The following is a 19961-nucleotide window of genomic DNA, read 5'->3' as shown; positions in this document are numbered from 1 at the left end:
GTTCAGTGGTTACTGAGATCTTAAGCTTCAGACGGACAGACAGACGGACAGACGGACAGACAGACGGACAGACAGACGGACAGACATCGTTCTACTTTGTGTTATAGATAGTTAGATATTCAGGATTTTCTGATGAAAATACTAACAGTCAAAGCCAAAAATGTAACGAAGGTGCTCTACAATCATCTTTGTAAATGATCCATCCCTGCTATGGTGGTGAGGATAATGGTGGGATGTGTGGTGGCCAAGTCGTTGGGATACTATAACAGAAAATGCAATTTTTGTAAATAAAATGCGCGAACGTCTGAAAAGTATTATAAGTAATAAATCATGCAAAAGTTTAGCTATTACTTTTGGTCAAAGCAAAAGAAATAGAAGCTTAACAAAAGCAAATGGGTAAAAGTTTTTTCCAAATAGGTATCTTAAATAAAGCATAAAAAATATAATGCAAATTTTGTAATACCAAAAATACAATTTCTTTTATAAAATCTTTTAAACTCATATTGCATGCCTGGCATATGATGGTGTGTGTGTGCATGATGTCCCCCACTCCCGCCATCCACCCTATCTGTCCCGTGGCTGTGGTGGGGCGAGGAGTGGCTCTGGACCACGGGATCATCAGTCCCGTAATCGATTAATATTTTCTGTGACGGATCTGAGACTAGACGTGATCGTTGGGTTTCGTATCTGAAAAATTATGGTTGTTAGTTTTTCATTAAAATGACACTAGGGTCATAAAAGAGAAATTTGTAAATATAGATCAAATACTCTCATTCCTTTCAGGAAAAGCCTTAATTAATTGACTGTAATTTACAAATATGTCATTTAGGAAACTTATTTTTATTGTTAAATATTGTTCAGGTAAAAGGTCTTAGGTATTCATTCAAAAGAAGAAAAACTATTCGTCATAGTAAGAAAGTACTTAAAAATGGTATCTCCTAACTTTATAAAAGGTAAAGCGGAGCGAAAACTTATATTGATATGTAAAAATTTTACAGTATGACTAAGAAACCGATTAATATCCGGTTCTCATCTATACCGAAAAATTATATTGTATTACAGACAATTATCCACGTTGAAAAAATAAGATTATTAAATTAAATCAAATGTTTCGTTAGATCTGGCCTCCGACCCTTCTGGACTAACTTAGCTTTTAATCTTATCATTTTTATTATGATATCCGCGTAAATAAATAAAAAGCTATCAATAATACGATGCGATAGATAACTATTCATTCACGAATAGAATTCAAGGGTATAAAATCATATTTTTTATTTACGTATCAGCGGACAATTACTTGTTTATACTATAAATCTCACCTTGGATTTACATAAATTCCTTGATGATGTTGCGGATGTTGTGAGTTGGAACCTGAGTTGGAGGGGGGCAACATCTGCCCAGATATTGGATGCCTATTTTAGCAAAACATTAAATATACCTACGCGGTTTAAAGTGAAAAGGTTGAGTCTTCACCAAAACAGTGTCGTAACTGAAGACGTTAAAACTAATGCATTTTCTACTATGTAAAAGTAGTGACTTCATGCCTAGGGCTATACACATTACACAAATAGGTTTATCTTACTGCTGTGCACAGTTAGGACTCCAGATAAAAAGCGTGTAATCAAAGGCTTGTTGAATTTCATTTAGTGTTTCTTCCCTGAAAGCTCTGGGTGTTAGGATAGAAAAGGGACTATGATTAAATTATTTGTCTTAGTATGTTTGACTTTTCAAATTAGAGTATCATATGACCAACAATACGTTTATCACATTGAATATAATAAACGAAACAGTTAATTTATCATTTAAACCTACAATTCTTCCCAAAAAAATGACCTTTTATTATTTAATTAATCTCAGATATAAATATTTTACATAGTCAAGAAGAGGACATAGTAATCTAAAATAATTAATGTTTTGCCTAAGCTGTGGATGGTGGTGTCTATTGTGGTGATGGGAGGGTCGACCAGAGCCGCCCCCTCCCCCAGGTGGGGGGCCAGGACACTCGTCTGAACCTATGTATATAACATAAATATTTTAGTTTTTTTCTGTAATTTATGTTCTATGGATATTAAGTAACATATGTATGATAGTTTCCTGATTTAACTAGCTATGTAAGGTAAACAATAATTTCACAGTTAGTTCGTTGATAAGTAACTGGAGAAATATTAGAATCAATACTAATAATATATCATTCAAATAACGGACATATTAGCGCATTATTTACATCGGTCATATAATTTATTATACTTAATTGTCTTGAAAATTTTAACAGTTATGTGTCTACAGTTAAATTTTGTTATTCTTACAATAATTAAAATTCTCCTAAGTGTTTGAAATAGATTGAAAGATTCAAACCTGAATTACATATGCTAATAATTTTAAGGAAAAACTATTAATTAACAATGTAAAATATTGTACCTATACAAAATTTAATTAATTTCCAGAGTATTCATTCTTCTTAATTACATTTTAATATATTATAAATTTAGAAAATTAGTCATAAAAAAAAGAAATAAGTCAGAAAGTGAATGTATCTTTAGATATTAAAATAAATATTTTTAATTTTAAAAATATAAATATCTTTACTAACCTGGCCACATAACTTAAAAAATACGTTCTGACATTCTAATTTTCATCAAATAATTACATTTTATTTCTGAAAATATTTTCATTTTCATGCATAAATTGACAAATTTAGCCATTTTTCTCACTTTTTGTTACAAATTTTCATATTTGTTTTGTTGTTGAGCAAGTAACAAGTAGATTTTGTGCCAAACCAAATATTTTATAAGAACAGAGTTGCCACATTTGAAGCAAGGTCTTTAAAAATCAATTTTTCAGTAAAGCTTCGACGGCGGCCTTGATTTCTGCTAGTTTACAACCATTTCTAAGTCATACTAAAAAAAATCATATAACGTATTACAGACTACAGAAAAAACAATGTTTACATACAACTTCATTATCATAGAATGTTTTAAAAAAGTGATATTTTAAAATCTACATTTGCGGCAACCCTGTTAAACAACTTTAATTGGACCAATGACAGGGCATGTAAGGATAAAGGGCTATGCACTGGAAGGATATGAGGGCTATAAAATTAATTGTAAAAGAAACCAAAACTTTTCGCCGGGATAAATTGCATTATCAGAGATTTTAGGGTCGTTGGTTTGCTTAAAAATTATTATAGGAAAAGCAAAATAACATTTCTTCTTTATATTAATAATCGCAAAACTTCTATATTCAGTATTTTATCAGTTTTGTCAACTTGAAATTTTATTTTCTAAGGTATTAAAATCGAACTGACACCCTCCGAAGTTAAAATTTAGAAACAACTTACTCTCCTCAGAATTTTTTTCTCAATCAAATACCACTATTGTTTAAAGGGACACTAGCGGTAAGACAAAGACATGTGAAATTCGTAATAAAAAGATATTCCTATAAATTCCATTATACCAAATCTATAACAATTTATTGAACACAAAAAAATAATATAATATATAAATTATATACATTTAGAAAATAAACATCAAATTAAAACATATTTCATAATAATGAATAATCCTGTTATATAGTTTATTTTGTATGAAGCTAAATATCACGGAAATTGCCGCTCCAAATGATTTGTTATTTCCAGGGAGGCTGTATAAATGTCTTAGGGTGGTTTTCAGCTATTTTCCTGGTATCCCACGCCTTCCCCTAGAGGCTTTGGTTAAAGCAACTATATTTAGTATTTCACACAAATATATGTACAAATAATAACACACATACAAATGTAAAATTAATGAGGTATTCCAATTTTCAGGTAAATTATTTAACTTTTAATTTTTGAATAATTTTTTTTATCAAAAATAAACTTTAGCTAAATAAACATTAGAAAGATCCCTTGTAACGTTAGACGTACCAATATAATAGGAATTATCCTTTTATTTTTATGTTATTAGGAAGAATCTCCCCTAGTTATTGTCATTAATTGTGTAGTCGCGAGTTCAGTTTCTTCTTCAATTTTAGGCATTAATATAACTTGAACCTTCTTTCCTAAACTAATGATCCCATGAGCGGTTCTCTTGTGCTTCGACAACTTAGAGGAGCAGATGAATCTTTTGTCACAAATGTCGCACTTGTAGGGCCTCTCTCCCGTATGAATTCTCATATGTACAAGCTTAGAGTCACTTGTTCTAAAAGTTTTACTACACACAGTGCAACTGTGAGGTTTTTCACCCGTGTGTACCCTTCTATGAGAAACCATGGACGATTTCATCTTGAACTTGTAGCCACAAATATCGCAGGGAAACGGTTTTTCATCATTGTGCCATTTTTTATGGTACTTTAAGTCAATCTCAGTTCTGAAAGCTTTGCCACATTCGTTGCATAGGATGTTCTTCTCCGGATTGTTGTGAAGATCCATGTGGCCTTTCAAATATCTTTCTTTCTTAAAAACTTTCTGACATATGTTACATTTGTGAATGACGGGTGGTTGATTTTCCATTTCTTTGTGACGTTTCATGTGCAGTCGATAGGATTTATGATTGTTGTAAGAATACTTTTTGCCGCAAATTTCACATTCGGCAGGTTCTTTGCTATTGTGGTCTCTCATGTGCTTCAGGTAAACTCTTTTTGGAAATAATACTGCACTGCATATATCGCATGTGTAAGTTATAGAGTTTAGTTTGCCTGAATCGTGTAGATCCATGTGCTTTCTAAAATTCTTTCTAAAAAGATTTTTACCGCATATTTCGCAAGTTAAAATTTCTTTGTTGTTTGGGAGTTGATTCGACACTCGCTTTTTTTTAACAATTACTTTTTTAGATCTTTTTCTTTTTTGTGGCTTATTTTTGACTTCAGAACTTATTCCTGCTTCTAAATCTTTTACAGGAGCATTTTGTTGGTCATCATCTTTGCTCTCTGTTGACTCTTGAAGGATAACTTCTTCATGGTCAACATGAATATCATCTCCTTGATGACTAATATCATTATCAACCATAGATTCCTCTGCATCATTGTCAACTTTGGTAGATTTCTCAACATTATCATCAACTTTGGTAGATTTTTTGTGTTCAGAAATATTGTGTTGAATTAAGCCCAATGCTGTTGTAAAGCCTTCTTCACAATTGGAACATTTGAACATCACTTTCCCTCCCACTTCACTGGCATGATTCTCTTTCTCAGGATTAACTTCTTTGGAAGATCTAGGGCCATCCTATTTGTCAAGGAAAAAAAGAAATAATCAAACAATTAAATTGAGATAAAATAAAGATGTATGCTTAAATTAGATTATATTAGATTAAGTGCATCGAATTACATTATGCCTGAAAAACTAAAAATTATATGTGTATCGTTTTCAACATTTGTTTCCTGTGAAACTTTTCGGTTCATATATGTATGATTATTCATTTGTTTACTTTTCCCTTTAAAATAAGATAACCAAAAGCTCAGATTCAAATATTCAAAATTTTTCCTTTTTTCCTACCTTAGGAGTAAACCTGGGTGTTTCTTTTTTCTTTTTAACGATTGGATGCTTCAACTTCTTATGGTTCGTCAAATCAAGTTCACTGTAGATGAAAACATCCCCACAAATATTACAAGGATATAGAGATTTGATGTTGTGATACTTCAGCTTATGATTGTCTAGGTCTTTGAGTGTAGTGAATTTCTTTTGACAATTTGGACAAGAATATTCGTTATCCATGTTGCTAGAAGCATTCACCTTTATTTCTGCAATAATACTTTCTGAGACTTGATACTTCATTATACCTGAAAAATTAAATATTTATTAAAATGTTTAGTTAGCTATAGACTTCATTCTTATTATTTATAGGCTAGGTATAGCATATATTATATATGTTTTTTTTCTCAGTTTGTTGACATTTCCTTTTAAGCAATGTGATACATAGAAAAAATATCCCCTGCATAGTTCATGAAAATTATTTTTTTTTTTAAGTTATTGTTTACCTTCAATTTGTAAGAATTGTTCAAAGTTGTATATAGAGGATGAAAATAGTTCAATGATATTCACTAAAGGCTCCACAACCTTAACAGATAAAAAAGTATAATATACAACATATTTTCTAATGTTCGAGGGTTGTAGAGCCGAGTCCCTGTTCTACTAAAGACATTAAAAAGTATCCCCTGAATATTATCTATAATATCAGGCAGCAGGGATAAATATCAAGAGTAAGGAAATGGGTTTGCTCACAAACAGACACAAAACATTAACATAAATACCTCAGGATAAAAGTCTTTATAACAGGTGTTACTTGAATCAAAACTATAAAAATTTAAAGATATTTCTAACACGTATTCCCAGGGATAAGATAATACGAGATAAATAACAAATCATACTTCAATAAAAGTATTCAAAGTCTATGAGATAACGAATAAGGCAACTTGGTTATAAAAGTTTGGGTACCGGTGTAATTTACAGCAAAAAGTCTTGAGCAATTTCCGTTTGGATAAAGATTGTTTTAATTTGTATTATAGTTAACGATTTAGTTGATGGTAGTTATTGATTACCTAATTTTAACGTAGCTAAAAACTTACATTATCAAACCATTTGTTTCTAGTTTCAGTCTCGAGGTGATCATCATGAAGAAATATGTCTTGGCAAATAAGTATGGAATCTTTTGTTATGCCCTTAGCAAGGTTAAGTTTCTCAGTTAACTCCCTGGGTTAAAATAAAATTGTTTAGATAAAATTTAGAGCACCCTTTTGTGCATACCATTCCATTTTTAAGAGGCAATGAAGTTGTTCAACAGTTGCCGTATGATGTATCCCTACCGCTCAAGAAGAAACTTCTCATGTCACTTCTCAACGAAAAAACGAAAGCGATAATTACAAAATTAATGTAGTTACTTTTTAAATAAAATCAAATGTCTCAAAAGATAAAAAAATGTCTAGTTTTGCGTGAAATGGCAAAAAATTGGCGTAAGAAAAAAGCGTCTTTCTGCGGATTGAACCTATTGCTGTAGCCGTAATTACTAAAGCTTAGCTGTCATTTGTTGGCCTATCAGGTGTTGTAACTTGAGGACGGGATACACCACGATATCTTATTTTAGTGCATTTCTGAACCAAGCCTTGCTTTATGCTATGCATGGTTATGTATTGTGTAATGTGTATTCGTCCTTCAGACAACAAACCTTTTGATTGAACGACCATTGTCTTAGAAGTCCTAAATGTGATTGTGCATGGTTATGAGTTGCGCCAGTTTTGGGCCAAGGCATTCCTCCTACTCTAACTATCTATATCGCGCAACTGACAAAGCAGCAATATGAACCATTTTTAACGTCTTTAGTTATGACGCGATGTTGAGCCGAAATTCGAACCTATCACCTCCCGACGACGAGTGGATGCGCTACGTGTTTGGCAACGGTCGCTGTTTAAAACATGTTTAACATTAGGTTGCAGCTGTTGATCATTAAATATATATACCTATAACTACTTTCAAGTTTTCCTTGCGTGCCTCCTTCATTCTCAATACTTTCAGTCTTCAGAACAAGCCCAGAAGCAAACATATTCGAACCCATTTTTCGGCCACTAAAATAAAAAAAAAAAGAATACTTATATATCACATCTTATTATAGAAAGCTTTCCACAGATTTTGAAATGAAAAAATTTAAAATTAAAACAATTTATGTAAGCCCCGAGGGGCCAAAAAAACGTGCAAACAAAACAGGTATTATTTTTATGGTTTTGTTTTATTACTCGTGTAAATTAGTCTGTATTACGATGTTATACATGATTTTTTAGTATGGCTAAGAACTAATTTTAATCCAGCTATAATAATCGATTTCCATACTGGAAAAATGAATATTTATAAGAAAAGGATAATTTTCGTAATTTACATCCATATAAAATTCATTATAGTACAAAATGTTAGAATACTTGCGCATTTTTAAAGCTTTTTAAAACAAATAGTTTGCTGTTAAATTAAAAGATTAGAATTGTTACCTTTCTATAGAACCATCTAACTAAGAAACTTCTTTACTAATTAGGTATTCAATATCATTATACGAATCTGAAAAAAACATACAGGTAGGTAATTAATTAAGATTTATAAATCAGTCATATATACCTAGTTATCTTTAACAAAGTTTTCGGTCATAGTAGTGAGTAGGGAATGGACCACGACTTAAAAAAATATTTACCTTTCTTTCTTTCTTACCTACCTAATATAACATTACTTTTTATGAAATATTTGTTTGGGGTGTTGATGCACCATCCGCACCCACTATAAAAAATAGCCTTAAACTTGCTCATGACAAATGAAAACTTTCCCTAGAAATTGTATAACGTTCTGATCAGCTATTTGTTAGATCTTAGCGCAAATACAGACAAACTTCCCACTACTTAAATATATAGCACTAATAGCTATTTGGCTTAACATACATAGATCACAGTTATATATAGAAGTGTTGTCTTTTAAGTGTTATAAAATTTTGACAACAAATTATAAAGCTCAAAAGAATAATTTACTGAAAGTTATCAACATTCAACACTGTAAGATTTTGTCAAGTTCAAATGTGCCTGACATTTTTTGTGCCTTACTAAAGCTGTACTAGAGACAAATGCTATATTGCACGGATCACATTTATATGGTTTATCGCCTGTATGGCGTCTCTTGTGAATTCGTAGTTTAGAGCCACTTTTGAATGCTTTATCACAAACGTCACATGGAAATGGCCACTCGTCTAAATGCAGCCTTAGATGCCGTGTCAAACCTGTTTTAACTTTAAAGCTGTGTCCACATATATTGCATGTAAAAGGTCTCTCATCTGAATGCATTTTTTTGTGTCTATTTAAATATTCTATTCTGCGAAAAGATTCTCCACAAGTATTACAGGAAAAAGGCTTTTCACCTGTGTGTATCATTTCGTGTATTTTCAAACTTCCTGCAGTTGGACATAACCTGCCACATTCCTTACACATAAATGTTTTATCTTTGTGTACTTGCTGGTGTTTCTTATAATATCTTATATTTGAAAATATTTTTTTTGGTTCACATAGACTGCAAGTAATTTCTGTGTGCACTGTCCTTTCGTGCTCTTTAAGAGAGCCTTTTTTATTAAAAATTTGTTCACAAAACATGCAGGAGTAAGATTTATTTCTCCTACTCCTACCAACACCTGGTTCTCTTAATTTGATGAAGTCTGTTTCTCCTTTAATGATAAATTCTGGTTCTTCCTTTTTTTCGTCAACATTTGTATTTTCATCAATATTGTTATCATTGTCTTTCATTTTAATTTGTGAAGTTTCAGGTTTACTTGGTGAATTAATGATATTCACATGGGTCAGACTTTTCTTGTGTCTTGCTAAAGCTGTACTAGATACAAAAGCCATTTTGCACGGATAACATTTATATGGTTTATCCCCTGTATGACGTCTCATGTGAATTTTAAATTTATAATTGTTTTTAAATGCTTTTCTACAAAATTTACAAGAATATGGCCTCTCGTCTTCATCAAAATCTTCAAAGTCTTCTCTTTCACTAGAATAGTTTGCTATGACGGGTTCAGATTTGATACATTCCTCTTCAGAAATCTCATTCTCCGCTAACTAAAAATTTATATAATCCCTCTAGCCAAGAAGGGTACCACAGAACCTCCAACCCTTCCTTCCCCCTTATCTGAAAATGTTTCTAAGGTCACGTGAGAACAGCTGAAATTGTTATTTCTATCTAACTAGCTAATCTGGAAATTATTAGACCAAGATGTTCTGATTCTTACGGTGGTTTTAATAGACTAAGAAATGTTATGTTTTGCTTATTTTATATATGTTTTAATTGACTTTAATAATTCCTGAGTGATGTATCTTTCTGGGGTTAAAACTTTTATCTACGGGAAATCTCATAGACCAAATATTCTTGTGTATTTTAATGAAGTTGTAAATAATGCTGTCCATCTGGATGAATAAAATGTGGTTTTGTGGTGACGCCATGCTACTTTATTGGTCCCTTCAGGTCGTGTTTATAACCCTCCCTTACTTTACAATGCTTCCCTAAAAATATCTTCCTCGAAAAAAAGAAAAAATGTTTGTTTGTGGCCCACTTTTGGTTGGAGTGAAATTTCCTGTATATCTTCTTCTTGCTTGACTTCAATGTTTTCCAATTTGACTGAACAATTAGCAACTTTTTTGTTGAGATTGTCTTGGGTACCTTCTTTGTTTTCATCATAAGTTTCATCTGATACTTTAAAAGATAAGTTTTAATTAAATGACGAACATGGATGACAACATCCGTAAAAGCGAGGCTTAACAAACAAGTCAGTAAGACAAACAAACATTAACACATGTAGAGTGTCAGCCTTTGAACAAGATTATCTAATGTAAATATGTTACAAAAAGTTTTTCAGGACAATTTTAATTCGCTTGCATCATTGTACCTTGTTGTCCTAAGAATCGTCATTCAAAAGATCAAGATGACGAAAGTATATATATACCCTGGTTACCTAAATATTAAATTTTATGAAAAATTTATCTTCCCTTGTATTTGTAAATAATCTTGGTAAGCTTTCAAAGAGGTACAAAAAAGATCTAATGCCTCTACCAAAGGTTCAGTCACCTAAACAGGTTTTATATTAAATAAATAACAAAAATATTGCTGTTGAATTGAAATTTACTTGCCTCTTTTAAAAGCATATAAAAGGTTAACTTTATAAGAAGATGATAAGTTTGTCTTAACATTTCCATATTGTGTCGCAAAAGAGCAACTGTCATGCCAAATTTTAGCATTTTACTTTAAAGTCTTAGAGTACATACCTTTACGGAAATTAAATATGCAGAAAAAAATGTTTTAAGTGTGCCCGTGGGAAGACTCAAACCGAGTATCCCAGGAATATAAACGAATGCATTGACGATTTTGATGGTTGAAAAAAAAATTCACCTTATTAAACCATGTGTCAGTTTCTTCTTCATTATTAATTTGAGAATTGATAAATATATCCTGACATATCTCAATACTTTCTTGGGTAGCACTCCTGGCGGTTTCAATTCGCTTTGTCAACTCACTATAATTAAGAATAGTTATTTATTGCAACGTATTATAGACAGCTTTCCGCGGATATTAAAATGAAAAATTATGAGGGCTAAAGGCACGGGCTAACCATAATTCGTGGAAAATTCTGCGTAATAAAATGCAATACATGATTTTTCAGTTTGGCTAAGAACCGGTTCTAATCCAGCGGATATTAATCAGTTTCGAAGCCATACTGGAATATGTATTTTTTATTCTAGAAATGTTTAAAGGACATAAAGTTATTTCAAATTAATACTTAATATCCAATACTCATAATTTCATGAGAAAAACAATTGATAGGTAGGTATCACTGATTGAAGGTGCTAAACATCACTTGCTCTCCTTCGTGCATATTCCCTTTAGGTTATGTCAAGTATATAATATGTAAAAATTATCATTGAGACCAAAACTTTGCATCTACAATAAATCTATGTATACTTTCTTTCCTCATATAACGGGCAAAAAATATTTATTTATATAGGTATCCTTACAGCCCAGTTCATACCATTAATGTAATGACGAACAAAGAAAAATATTGGGTAGCTTCACTACTAAAATTACCTCGCGTGTTCATTGACATTTTCATATTCTCTAGAACTAAATTCTGACATATTCATACTTGCCATTTTACCTATCTAGGTATTTACCTAAACATTTTATGCATTCTGAAAAAAAAACAGTAATAACAATTTTTTTTTTAGTATAAACAGGTATAATAAAAGTCATTAGAAGCGAAGTTAAAAAATAAGCAATTTACTATAAAAAGAGCATTTAATCTGTAGGATGGACAAAGCTTATTAGTTATGAAAACTTTTACACGGAATGAAATTTTTAAGTCCCCTAAGTAATAGGTTATTACAAATGGACCGAAGGACAAAGTGAAACAGGGGTGTATATTCTGCACAAGATTCATTTTTTTCCCCTGCTGCAAATTTTTTTTTATTTTTTTCCTCCTAGTTTTTTTTCCAGCAAGGAAGGAGATAAAATAGAAAAATATTTTCAGAACTCTTTATTTTATTCATATTTTGCCCCCTTCCACATATTTTTTAGTTTTTCTTCACCAAAAAGGGGAGAAAAATAGAAAAAAATGCTTTCAGTCCTCTTAATGTTTACATTCCACCCTTCCCAACTAAATATTTTTTTTCTTTCCCCCCCCCCCTCCTCAGCCGGGTCAAATTTGCAGAATATACACCTCTGTTAGTGAAATGAAGAGTAGTTGCTGATCAAGTTTCCATAAAATCAAACGTTTTGGAGACCGTTATTCCATACAAATGAAGAGAAAGCATTAAAATTCTAATTGGAGAAATATATAAACTTTGCATTTTACAAAAACTCTAAGAAAATCAAGAAAACAGTGTTTAAAGTATCCAATAAAAACACACTTCCATTACGGATCGACAAACAATAAATTTATTAATAGAGAAGCTTCGCTCAAAAAATAGGTTATACAATATTTAATTTGGCAAATTATTTTACATTTAAGCTCAAACTAGTATTAATACAATTTTTTTTACATTTTATTACAAAGGGTTTATTATCTAACAGTATCAATTCTCTTTAATAGCACCAGTTGAAAAAATATTATGCATACAAATATCTTCGAAGCCATTTTAATTGTTGAACTTCCATGTTTCATTATGAAAATTGGTCATGGTCAGCCTTATTTCAATATTGATCATCCATTCTTCATTGTTCTTCTGCCATGGTCAATTGCTGGTCCGCAATCTTTGTTTTTTCATCCGCCATTTTAGTTTCACCTGGATGGCGATTTTTCATGTGCCTTCTCAGAAGAGCATTTTCAATGAAAGTTTTATCACATCTTTCACATTTAAATGGCCTAACTCTTGAATGAGTTTTCATATGTCGAACCAATTTTCCCCTGTTTAAAAATTGTTTATTACAAATATTACATGACAATTTCTTCTTATGCACCTCCCAATTGTGAGCATCGAGCTTTTCGAGCGATGGAAACATAATTTTGCAAGTCTGACAGTCAAAGCGTTTAACAGTCAAATTTTCCACATTAAGGCTAAGCTCATGAACCAGATTTTGATGGATCATTAACTTTTGCTTGGCATTAAATGCCTCTCCACAATCACCACATTTAAATGGCTTGTTGTTGGAGTGCTGTACGTCTATGTGTTTTTTCATATCCCTTCTAAGTGATACTGTTTTTTACATATAGGACAGAATGGTTTTCTATTGTGAACATCAAGATTGTGCTTATCAAAGGCAGGGTAGGTGGAATATTTCTCTTGGCATAAATCACACTCAATCATCTTCTTATCCATGGTCGTATTCTCAATCACCTTCTTAGGAATGGTCACATCTTCCGAATGAATCTTATTTAAGTGCTTTCTCAGATCAGTCTTTGTAACAAAAGTTTCGTCACATCTTGCACATTTAAATGACCTAACACTTGGATGCGCTTTCATATGTGCAACCAATCTTCCCCTGTTTAAAATTTGTTTATTGCAAATATTACATGATAATTTCTTTTTATGCACCTCCCAATTATGAGCATCGAGCTTTTCAAGCGATGGAAACTTAATTTGGCAAGTCTGACAGTCAAAGCGTTTAACAGTCAAATTTTCCACATTAAGGTTAAGCTCATGAACCAGATTTTGATGAATCATTAACGGTCTTTTGGCAGTAAATTCCTCACCGCAATCTCCACATTTAAATGGTTTGTTGTTGGAGTGCTGTACTTCTATGTGTTTTTTCATATCCCTTCGAAGTGATACTGTTTTTTTACATATAGGACAGAATGGTTTTCTATTGTGAACATCAAGATTGTGCTTATCAAAGGCAGGGTAGGTGGAATATTTCTCTTGGCATAAATCACACTCAATCATCTTCTTATCCATGGTCGTATTCTCAATCGCCTTCTTAGGAATGGTCACATCTTCCGAATGAATCTTATTTATGTGCTTTCGCAGATCAGTCTTTGTAACGAAAGTTTCGTCGCAACTTGCACATTTAAATGACCGAACACTTGAATGCGCTTTTATATGTTCAATCAAAGTTCCTCTTCTTAAAATTTGTTGATTACAAATATTACATGACAATTTCTTCTTATGCACCTCCCAATTGTGAGCATCCAGCTTTTCGAGAGATGGAAACTTAATTTTGCAAGTCTGACAGTCAAAGCGTTTTACAGTCAAATTTTCTACATTAAGGTTAAGCTCGTGAACCAGATTTTGATGGATCATTAGCGGTCGTTTAGCAGTAAATTCCTCCCCGCAATCTCCACATTTATATGGTTTGTTGTTGGCGTGCTGTACTTCCATGTGTTTTTTCAAAGTGTCACTACGTGATACTATTTTCTTACATATAGGACAGGATGGTTTTCTATTGTGAACCTCAAGATTGTGATTATCAAAGGCAAAGTAAGAAGAAAATTCATCTGGACATAAATCACATTCAATCTTCATAGTCGTATTTTCAATCACATTCTTAGGAGTGATCACATTTTCCGGATGAAACTTATTCATATGAAGCTTTAAACTCTTCCTATAAGAAAACAGCTTTTCACATGTTGGGCATTTGTATGGTTTAGTTTTATTTGATAAATTTTCTGTATTTTTGGAAAAGCAAGATTCCATGTGTATTTTCAAATCTTTTCTTTGTAATACTGATACTGAGTCATATTCTAATAATTCCAATTCATTATTAGACATTTTTAAATTGTCATCTGCCTTCTCTGTTCCTTGCATATTGACATCATCAACTATGTTTGCCCGGATTTCCAAATAATTCTTGAATTGCCTATTCCATGTGTCAAATTCTTTTTCTGTTAAAACTGAATGGTCAGTCTTTGTATTTGATTCTTGGTTGGTCACATTTGTTTCATCATCCGGTATTTTTGTTTCTTGATCTTCAATGACAGGTAGTTGATCCGTCATTTTTGATTGATGATGAGCTGTGCTTGATTCTTGATTGCTTAAATTTGATTGTTCATCCGCCACATTTGATTGATGATCGGTCATTTTTGATTGTTTATCCGCCATATTTGATTTGTCATTCGCCATTTTTGATTGATGATCGGCCAAAGTTAATTCAGAATTCGCCATGCTGGATTTTTGATCAGCTCTAACACTATCCAAGTATTTCATGTAAATGTAATTTTGATGAAGCTCTTCCATGTGCATGGTCAGAAAACGCTCATCACAGAAAGCCAGGTTACATACTTCACAATATTTAACAGAGTTATTCTTTCTTTTGGGAGCTTCCTTTTGGTAAGAGTACAACTTATGAATTTCATTGATCTCCCTCTCACTCCTGCTGGTTGGAACATTGTAGATAGCTTTATAATTTTTACGAGGTTGGGGAGTAACCAAGTCTTCAGAATCATCTTGAGAAGAGTTTTCTTCATTTATACTTTCACCATTCAGTCCTTCTCTTCTGGTATCTTCTACAGATGTATCCCCGGTTGCAGCGCCTTTGTTGACTTTAAAATTCTTTGTCTTTTGTTCCTGCAATCCTAAAAATTTATATTTTTAAAAAATATTGCTTTAAGGTAGCTAGGTAAGTATAAATGTTAAAAAGAATATGGGCAAATATTTTAGAAAAAAAACAAGCTCAATGAGCAGCCAAACAAATAATGTAAATTATAGAATAAATTGTCAATGTTAATAGAAATCTACACAAAAAATAGAGCCCTTTGCATTAAATAGAGCATTTTTAATTGAACAAAAACAAACCTTTAACTTCATGATTGCTTGTAGCTTGATCTTGAGAACTTTTTTCACAATTTTCTATGGTAATTTTATTTTAACTTTTTATATTTTATAGAATTTGTATTTTTAGACAGTCCTTAGGTAAAGAAAGAGCAATTGGAACAATTTTCTTCAGATAAAAAACACCCTATTTTACATGAAAAATATTTGCAACTTTAATAAGAAGTTATAAAATTTCCTTGAACTTCTATGGAGAAAGAAAGAACATCTATAACCTTCACCAATGGTTCAACTATCTGAAAAAAATATATCATAAAACTTTTATCAGTTGGCTTTAAAAGAGAACTGTAATGCTTAAATATTCTAATCTAGCGGCAACGGCTCGAATCTGTGGGGAAGGAACTCTACGGAAAGAAACGGCGACATAGCCATTACTGCCACAATAAAACAGCAAAAAATAATCGGAGATGGTGGTTTGTGGCAATCGACAGTTCTACCTCATGAAAACAACTGCGATGCAAAATTTAGGTATACCAAATCTTTTTTGTTCGTTTTGGTCTATTTTTTTGTGTGTATACAAAAATTGTTGCATTCAATCCATCCTCATCCATCGATTCCAATGGATGTATGTGGATATTTTGAAAGGGGAAAAATTGTCGTCATTTTAGGTTTCTACTTCCCCTGCCATTTATTGGTCGGTTCTTTTTTCAAGTAGAAGGGGATGGGGGAAATCGTTATTTTAGCCCGCTTCAGGTTCACTTTATTGAAGAACATAAAAATCTGGTGTAAGATCCAAGTAATAATCCAACCCCCTTCTAAGAATTAATTCCTCAAAATAAAGACATTTTATGCCTAATTAGCATTAAAGTAATAATCTTAAATGAATACAAACAACTTACACTGTCAAACCAGATGCTCATAAATTCTTCATTATCAAGAAATATATCTTGACATATCAAAATAGCTTCTTTAGTTAGATCTTTGGCAATCTTTACATTTTCGGCTAGCTCCCTAAAAGAATGTATTATTACATTTTCGGCTAGCTCCCTAAAAGAATGTATTATTACATTAACATTCCAGTGAAAAGAAATTTCAATGAGTGAGAAAATGGGCAGCTTGTACCAACAAGGAATTAATTCGGGGGAAAATCACGAAACCTGTACTTATTTTCAGCTGTCGTTGGGGTCAACACATGGTAGAATTGACGACCTTCACATCTGCCCCCCAATATTATTTTAGATTTATTTCGCTCGTTAGTTATACCTTATTCCTGGAAAATGGGTATCTTATTAAAGAAAAATTACTGTACTGTCAGAATTTCACAGTTTTGAGTTGTTGTCAATAAACCCCCGTATTTACTTAATATTTTCGGTGAAAAAAAGTTTTTAAAATATTTTCAACCTGACAATTAAGAAGGATATTTCAGTAATCTTATTTATTAAATAGAACTATGCAATAGCGCAAGCAAGTGATTCTAAGCAACTACTAGTGACGTCATGCATTTTTTAGTGCTAGTTAATGACGATATTTAATAGAAGCCCTAATAAAGTCCCAAAAATGCTTGACATTATTGCCTCTCATTCGTGCATACTCTCTTTTACCTGTAATTATTCAGATTTTGGTTTCTATCCTCCTGTTTTTGCTTTTTTGGCTTGCTATTATCATTTTCAGTTTCTTCAAATTTCCGTTTCTTATTATCAGCAATGTTATCTTCGTGGATTTCCTCAACTATTTCAATGATTTTTTCATGATTATCCAAAGAATTGTCATCAACATCAATAACTTCAACCTTGTGTTCTATTTCATGGTTTATCACTATATCGGAATTCAGAAAATCTGAACTCATTTTTCAGCCACTGAAAAAAAAGATTTTATTAATTTTCATTTTGGGTAGGAAAAGAAATCTCCACCACCCTCTCCTACCGGATTGATGAACTGACCAATAAATGAGTTCTTTTTTAGCAAACTTAATTGACGACAATTATTACCCTGTCATAATATCCACGTATATTCTATATACATCTTAATATACAAACACAAACGAACAATAAACATGTGATCAATATAAAAACTAAGAACAAACTGAAGAAATTTCATTAGAAAAGTTAAAGAGTCGGACCTTTCAGGAATTATAGTTGGGTGTGCATTTATTTCCGCACATCTTAGAAAATCATCAGATTCGCAATTATAAAATATGAACACTTTCATCTTAAATTAAAACACAATCATCGATTCTTATTTTTTTTTTTTTTTTGTTATTTTGCGCATATGAAACATTAGGAGAATATAATACTATGTGGAGCTGAACGCACACCTAATAATTCTTAACAGATTAGACCTTTAATTAATGTGAGAAATGGGTGGAGTTATAGGTTTCGTTTTTTTTTTTTTGGGGGGGGGGAACAAACACTATACATGAGTATTTATTTCAAAATAAGGAAATAGGCGGAGAGGTTTATAGGGGATGAATATGTGCGTAGGTAGCGCAGCAACAATAAGCTTAAGAATTTGAATGAAGAGACAGTAATAGTATTATTAATTTAAGTAATCTCTGCAAATGCGCATAGAAGTATATACAATGTTGTACAATTACATATATGAGAGCTTCTTTCATATTTCGTTTGTAGGTTGTTTGCCAAACTATAAAAAAGGAGGAGATTTCTTTTGGTTGGTTGTGGTGAGGTGAGGGGAGGGGAAGATTAATTTGGATTATAACTATACCTTGTTTTTATATCAACTACATAAATTTAAACTGAAATCTCTTGCATTTCATTGTAAAAATGATCTGAAAATTCATGATCTATCTAAAATTTGTTTATGAACCTACTAACAGAGCATTGGAAATATGATATTTTTAAAAATATAATATTAAAGTAAGTAACTTCAAATGCAAATTTGATCTAAAACATTAAGTAAAAATAATAATTGGTTTTAAGAATAGGATTCTTTATCTGAAGAAAATCTATTTTGTTTTTATATTTATCATAAAAATGTCAACTTATTTAATACTAGCGGCTACGCCCCTAGAGGCCTCTAGGGGCACTTGAGGAGGAGAGAGTCGAATTTAGTAATTCAATTTCTTATTTTAGATTTTAAAAGAAAAGGTAAAAAAAATTTACGTTTGATGTTTGTTTTTCGTTGAACTCTCTTTCTAAAATTGAGAAATTTTTAAAAAATTTAATTTCTCTAGGGAGGGTGGTGGTACCCTCCCCCAAAATAGTTATAAACCTTCCAGGGACATATGAGAATCTACCCTGTTAAGGAGAACCCGATCGGTTCAGTGGTTAGCGAGATCCTTCGCTACAAACAGACAGACAGACAAACAAACAGACAGACAGACATCGTTCTACTTTGTATTATAGATATGTAGAAACTAGGTAATATTTCTTATAGGCGAAAAAAACTGAGGCAAAATATGACCTTAATAAAATATCCATCTTAGCAGTTTCTATAACATTTAATTTTTCATGCAATTTTCCGTGGCGATTCCTGCATTTTCTAAATCTTCATGATCTTGCTTCAATTCATCCACATGTCCATTAGGATTAGTTTCAGCATTCCTTAGTTTCATATTATTAATGTGTCCTGATGTTTTATTGTGTCTGTTCAGGTCTGATGGTGTGTAAAAAGAACTGTTGCATATCTCACAAGAGTATGGCCGTTCTCCTGTAAAAAGCAGTAACGAAATAATATAAAAGTAATAAACTCAAAGGGATAATGGGATAATTCTATTATTGAAATTAAGACAGACACAGAGAATAACTATTAATTCATTCATATGACGAATAATAATAATAATCTGTTACTTCTAGTCACAAAAAGAACCATCAAAACATAAGTCTTGATATTTGTAATATAAAAAATATAAGAAAAGGCTGTTAATGATATATCATTTTTGGACAACTCATTTTAAATAAAACACACATTATGCAAGGAAGGGAAGGGACAATAAAAGTTTATTTCTTTCTTTGCGCAGATACCGCAAAGGAAAAAATTCACCCATAAAACATGGAGGTAAAGATTTTTCTTTTACTGTCTTCTCCCTGAATATCTAGTATTGAGAGGAAGTACTGAATGTAAATAAATTGTAGTAAAACAAGGATGACAAAATTCATAAAAGCGAAGCTCTGAAACGGTAGGACAAACTAACATTAACACTTTTAGAGTTCATAACTGAATAATTAAAATATAAATGTATAAGAGTAGAAGCAAAATTATAAGTAAATTGTTGAAAAACTGTTTAAATACAGGATAATGTTAAAGGACATACTACCATG

At 31.8% G+C, this 19961-nt stretch overlaps 4 protein-coding genes across 15 annotated transcripts in view; all 4 read right to left on the bottom strand.

The window, feature by feature from the left end:
- LOC145332955 (rap guanine nucleotide exchange factor 2-like) overlaps positions 1 to 2945 on the bottom strand; it is a 31518-nt gene extending 28573 nt beyond the window's left edge. For all 9 annotated transcript variants that reach the window (XR_013884382.1, XR_013884383.1, XM_080178078.1 and 6 more), the window contains exons 1-5: positions 2591 to 2945; positions 1919 to 2012; positions 1320 to 1412; positions 512 to 687; positions 208 to 260 (exon numbers count right to left, since the gene is read on the bottom strand). Coding sequence is in view for 7 of the 9 variants with exons in the window: in XM_080178078.1 (XP_080034204.1) it covers positions 208 to 260; positions 512 to 687; positions 1320 to 1412; positions 1919 to 2012; positions 2591 to 2600 (426 nt within the window). In the remaining 2 variants the exon portion in view is untranslated. The remainder of the gene's footprint in view (positions 1 to 207; positions 261 to 511; positions 688 to 1319; positions 1413 to 1918; positions 2013 to 2590) is intronic.
- A 508-nt stretch (positions 2946 to 3453) lies between these two features.
- Positions 3454 to 8014, bottom strand: LOC145332957 (uncharacterized). The gene is made up of 6 exons (XM_080178087.1): positions 7945 to 8014; positions 7426 to 7530; positions 6538 to 6661; positions 5950 to 6028; positions 5468 to 5751; positions 3454 to 5197 (listed from the first exon to the last, which is right to left on the bottom strand). Exons 2-6 carry the CDS (start codon positions 7518 to 7520, stop codon positions 3938 to 3940), a joined length of 1842 nt encoding a protein of 613 aa, XP_080034213.1. The 5' UTR covers positions 7521 to 7530; positions 7945 to 8014; the 3' UTR covers positions 3454 to 3937.
- Positions 8008 to 11674, bottom strand: LOC145332959 (uncharacterized). 2 transcript variants are annotated; one of them, XM_080178089.1, is made up of 5 exons: positions 11567 to 11674; positions 10874 to 10997; positions 10476 to 10552; positions 10064 to 10176; positions 8008 to 9551 (listed from the first exon to the last, which is right to left on the bottom strand). In XM_080178089.1, exons 1-5 carry the CDS (start codon positions 11629 to 11631, stop codon positions 8479 to 8481), a joined length of 1452 nt encoding a protein of 483 aa, XP_080034215.1. In that variant the 5' UTR covers positions 11632 to 11674; the 3' UTR covers positions 8008 to 8478. The 2 variants fall into 2 exon arrangements, with proteins under 2 accessions (XP_080034215.1, XP_080034214.1); XM_080178088.1 differs by having other exon boundaries at positions 10064 to 10183; positions 10477 to 10552.
- Positions 11672 to 18476, bottom strand: LOC145332956 (uncharacterized). 3 transcript variants are annotated; one of them, XR_013884384.1, is made up of 7 exons: positions 18406 to 18476; positions 17286 to 17540; positions 16584 to 16695; positions 15925 to 15980; positions 15709 to 15764; positions 12198 to 15488; positions 11672 to 11903 (listed from the first exon to the last, which is right to left on the bottom strand). XR_013884384.1 is itself a non-coding variant. In XM_080178086.1 (6 exons), the coding sequence occupies exons 2-6, from the start codon at positions 17528 to 17530 to the stop codon at positions 13153 to 13155; spliced, it is 2805 nt and encodes a 934-aa protein (XP_080034212.1). In that variant the 5' UTR covers positions 17531 to 17540; positions 18406 to 18476; the 3' UTR covers positions 11672 to 13152. The 3 variants fall into 3 exon arrangements, 1 of the variants encoding a protein (XP_080034212.1); XR_013884385.1 differs by having other exon boundaries at positions 11672 to 11845; positions 12455 to 15488; XM_080178086.1 differs by having other exon boundaries at positions 11672 to 15488.
- Between the last annotated feature and the right edge of the window lie 1485 nt (positions 18477 to 19961).

The sequence above is a fragment of the Acartia tonsa genome, chromosome 11 (assembly GCF_053477335.1).
Source record: "Acartia tonsa isolate MP-2025a chromosome 11, ASM5347733v1, whole genome shotgun sequence".
In the NCBI taxonomy this organism is placed as follows: domain Eukaryota; kingdom Metazoa; phylum Arthropoda; class Copepoda; order Calanoida; family Acartiidae; genus Acartia; species Acartia tonsa.
This window is presented reverse-complemented; position numbering and strand designations above follow the sequence as displayed.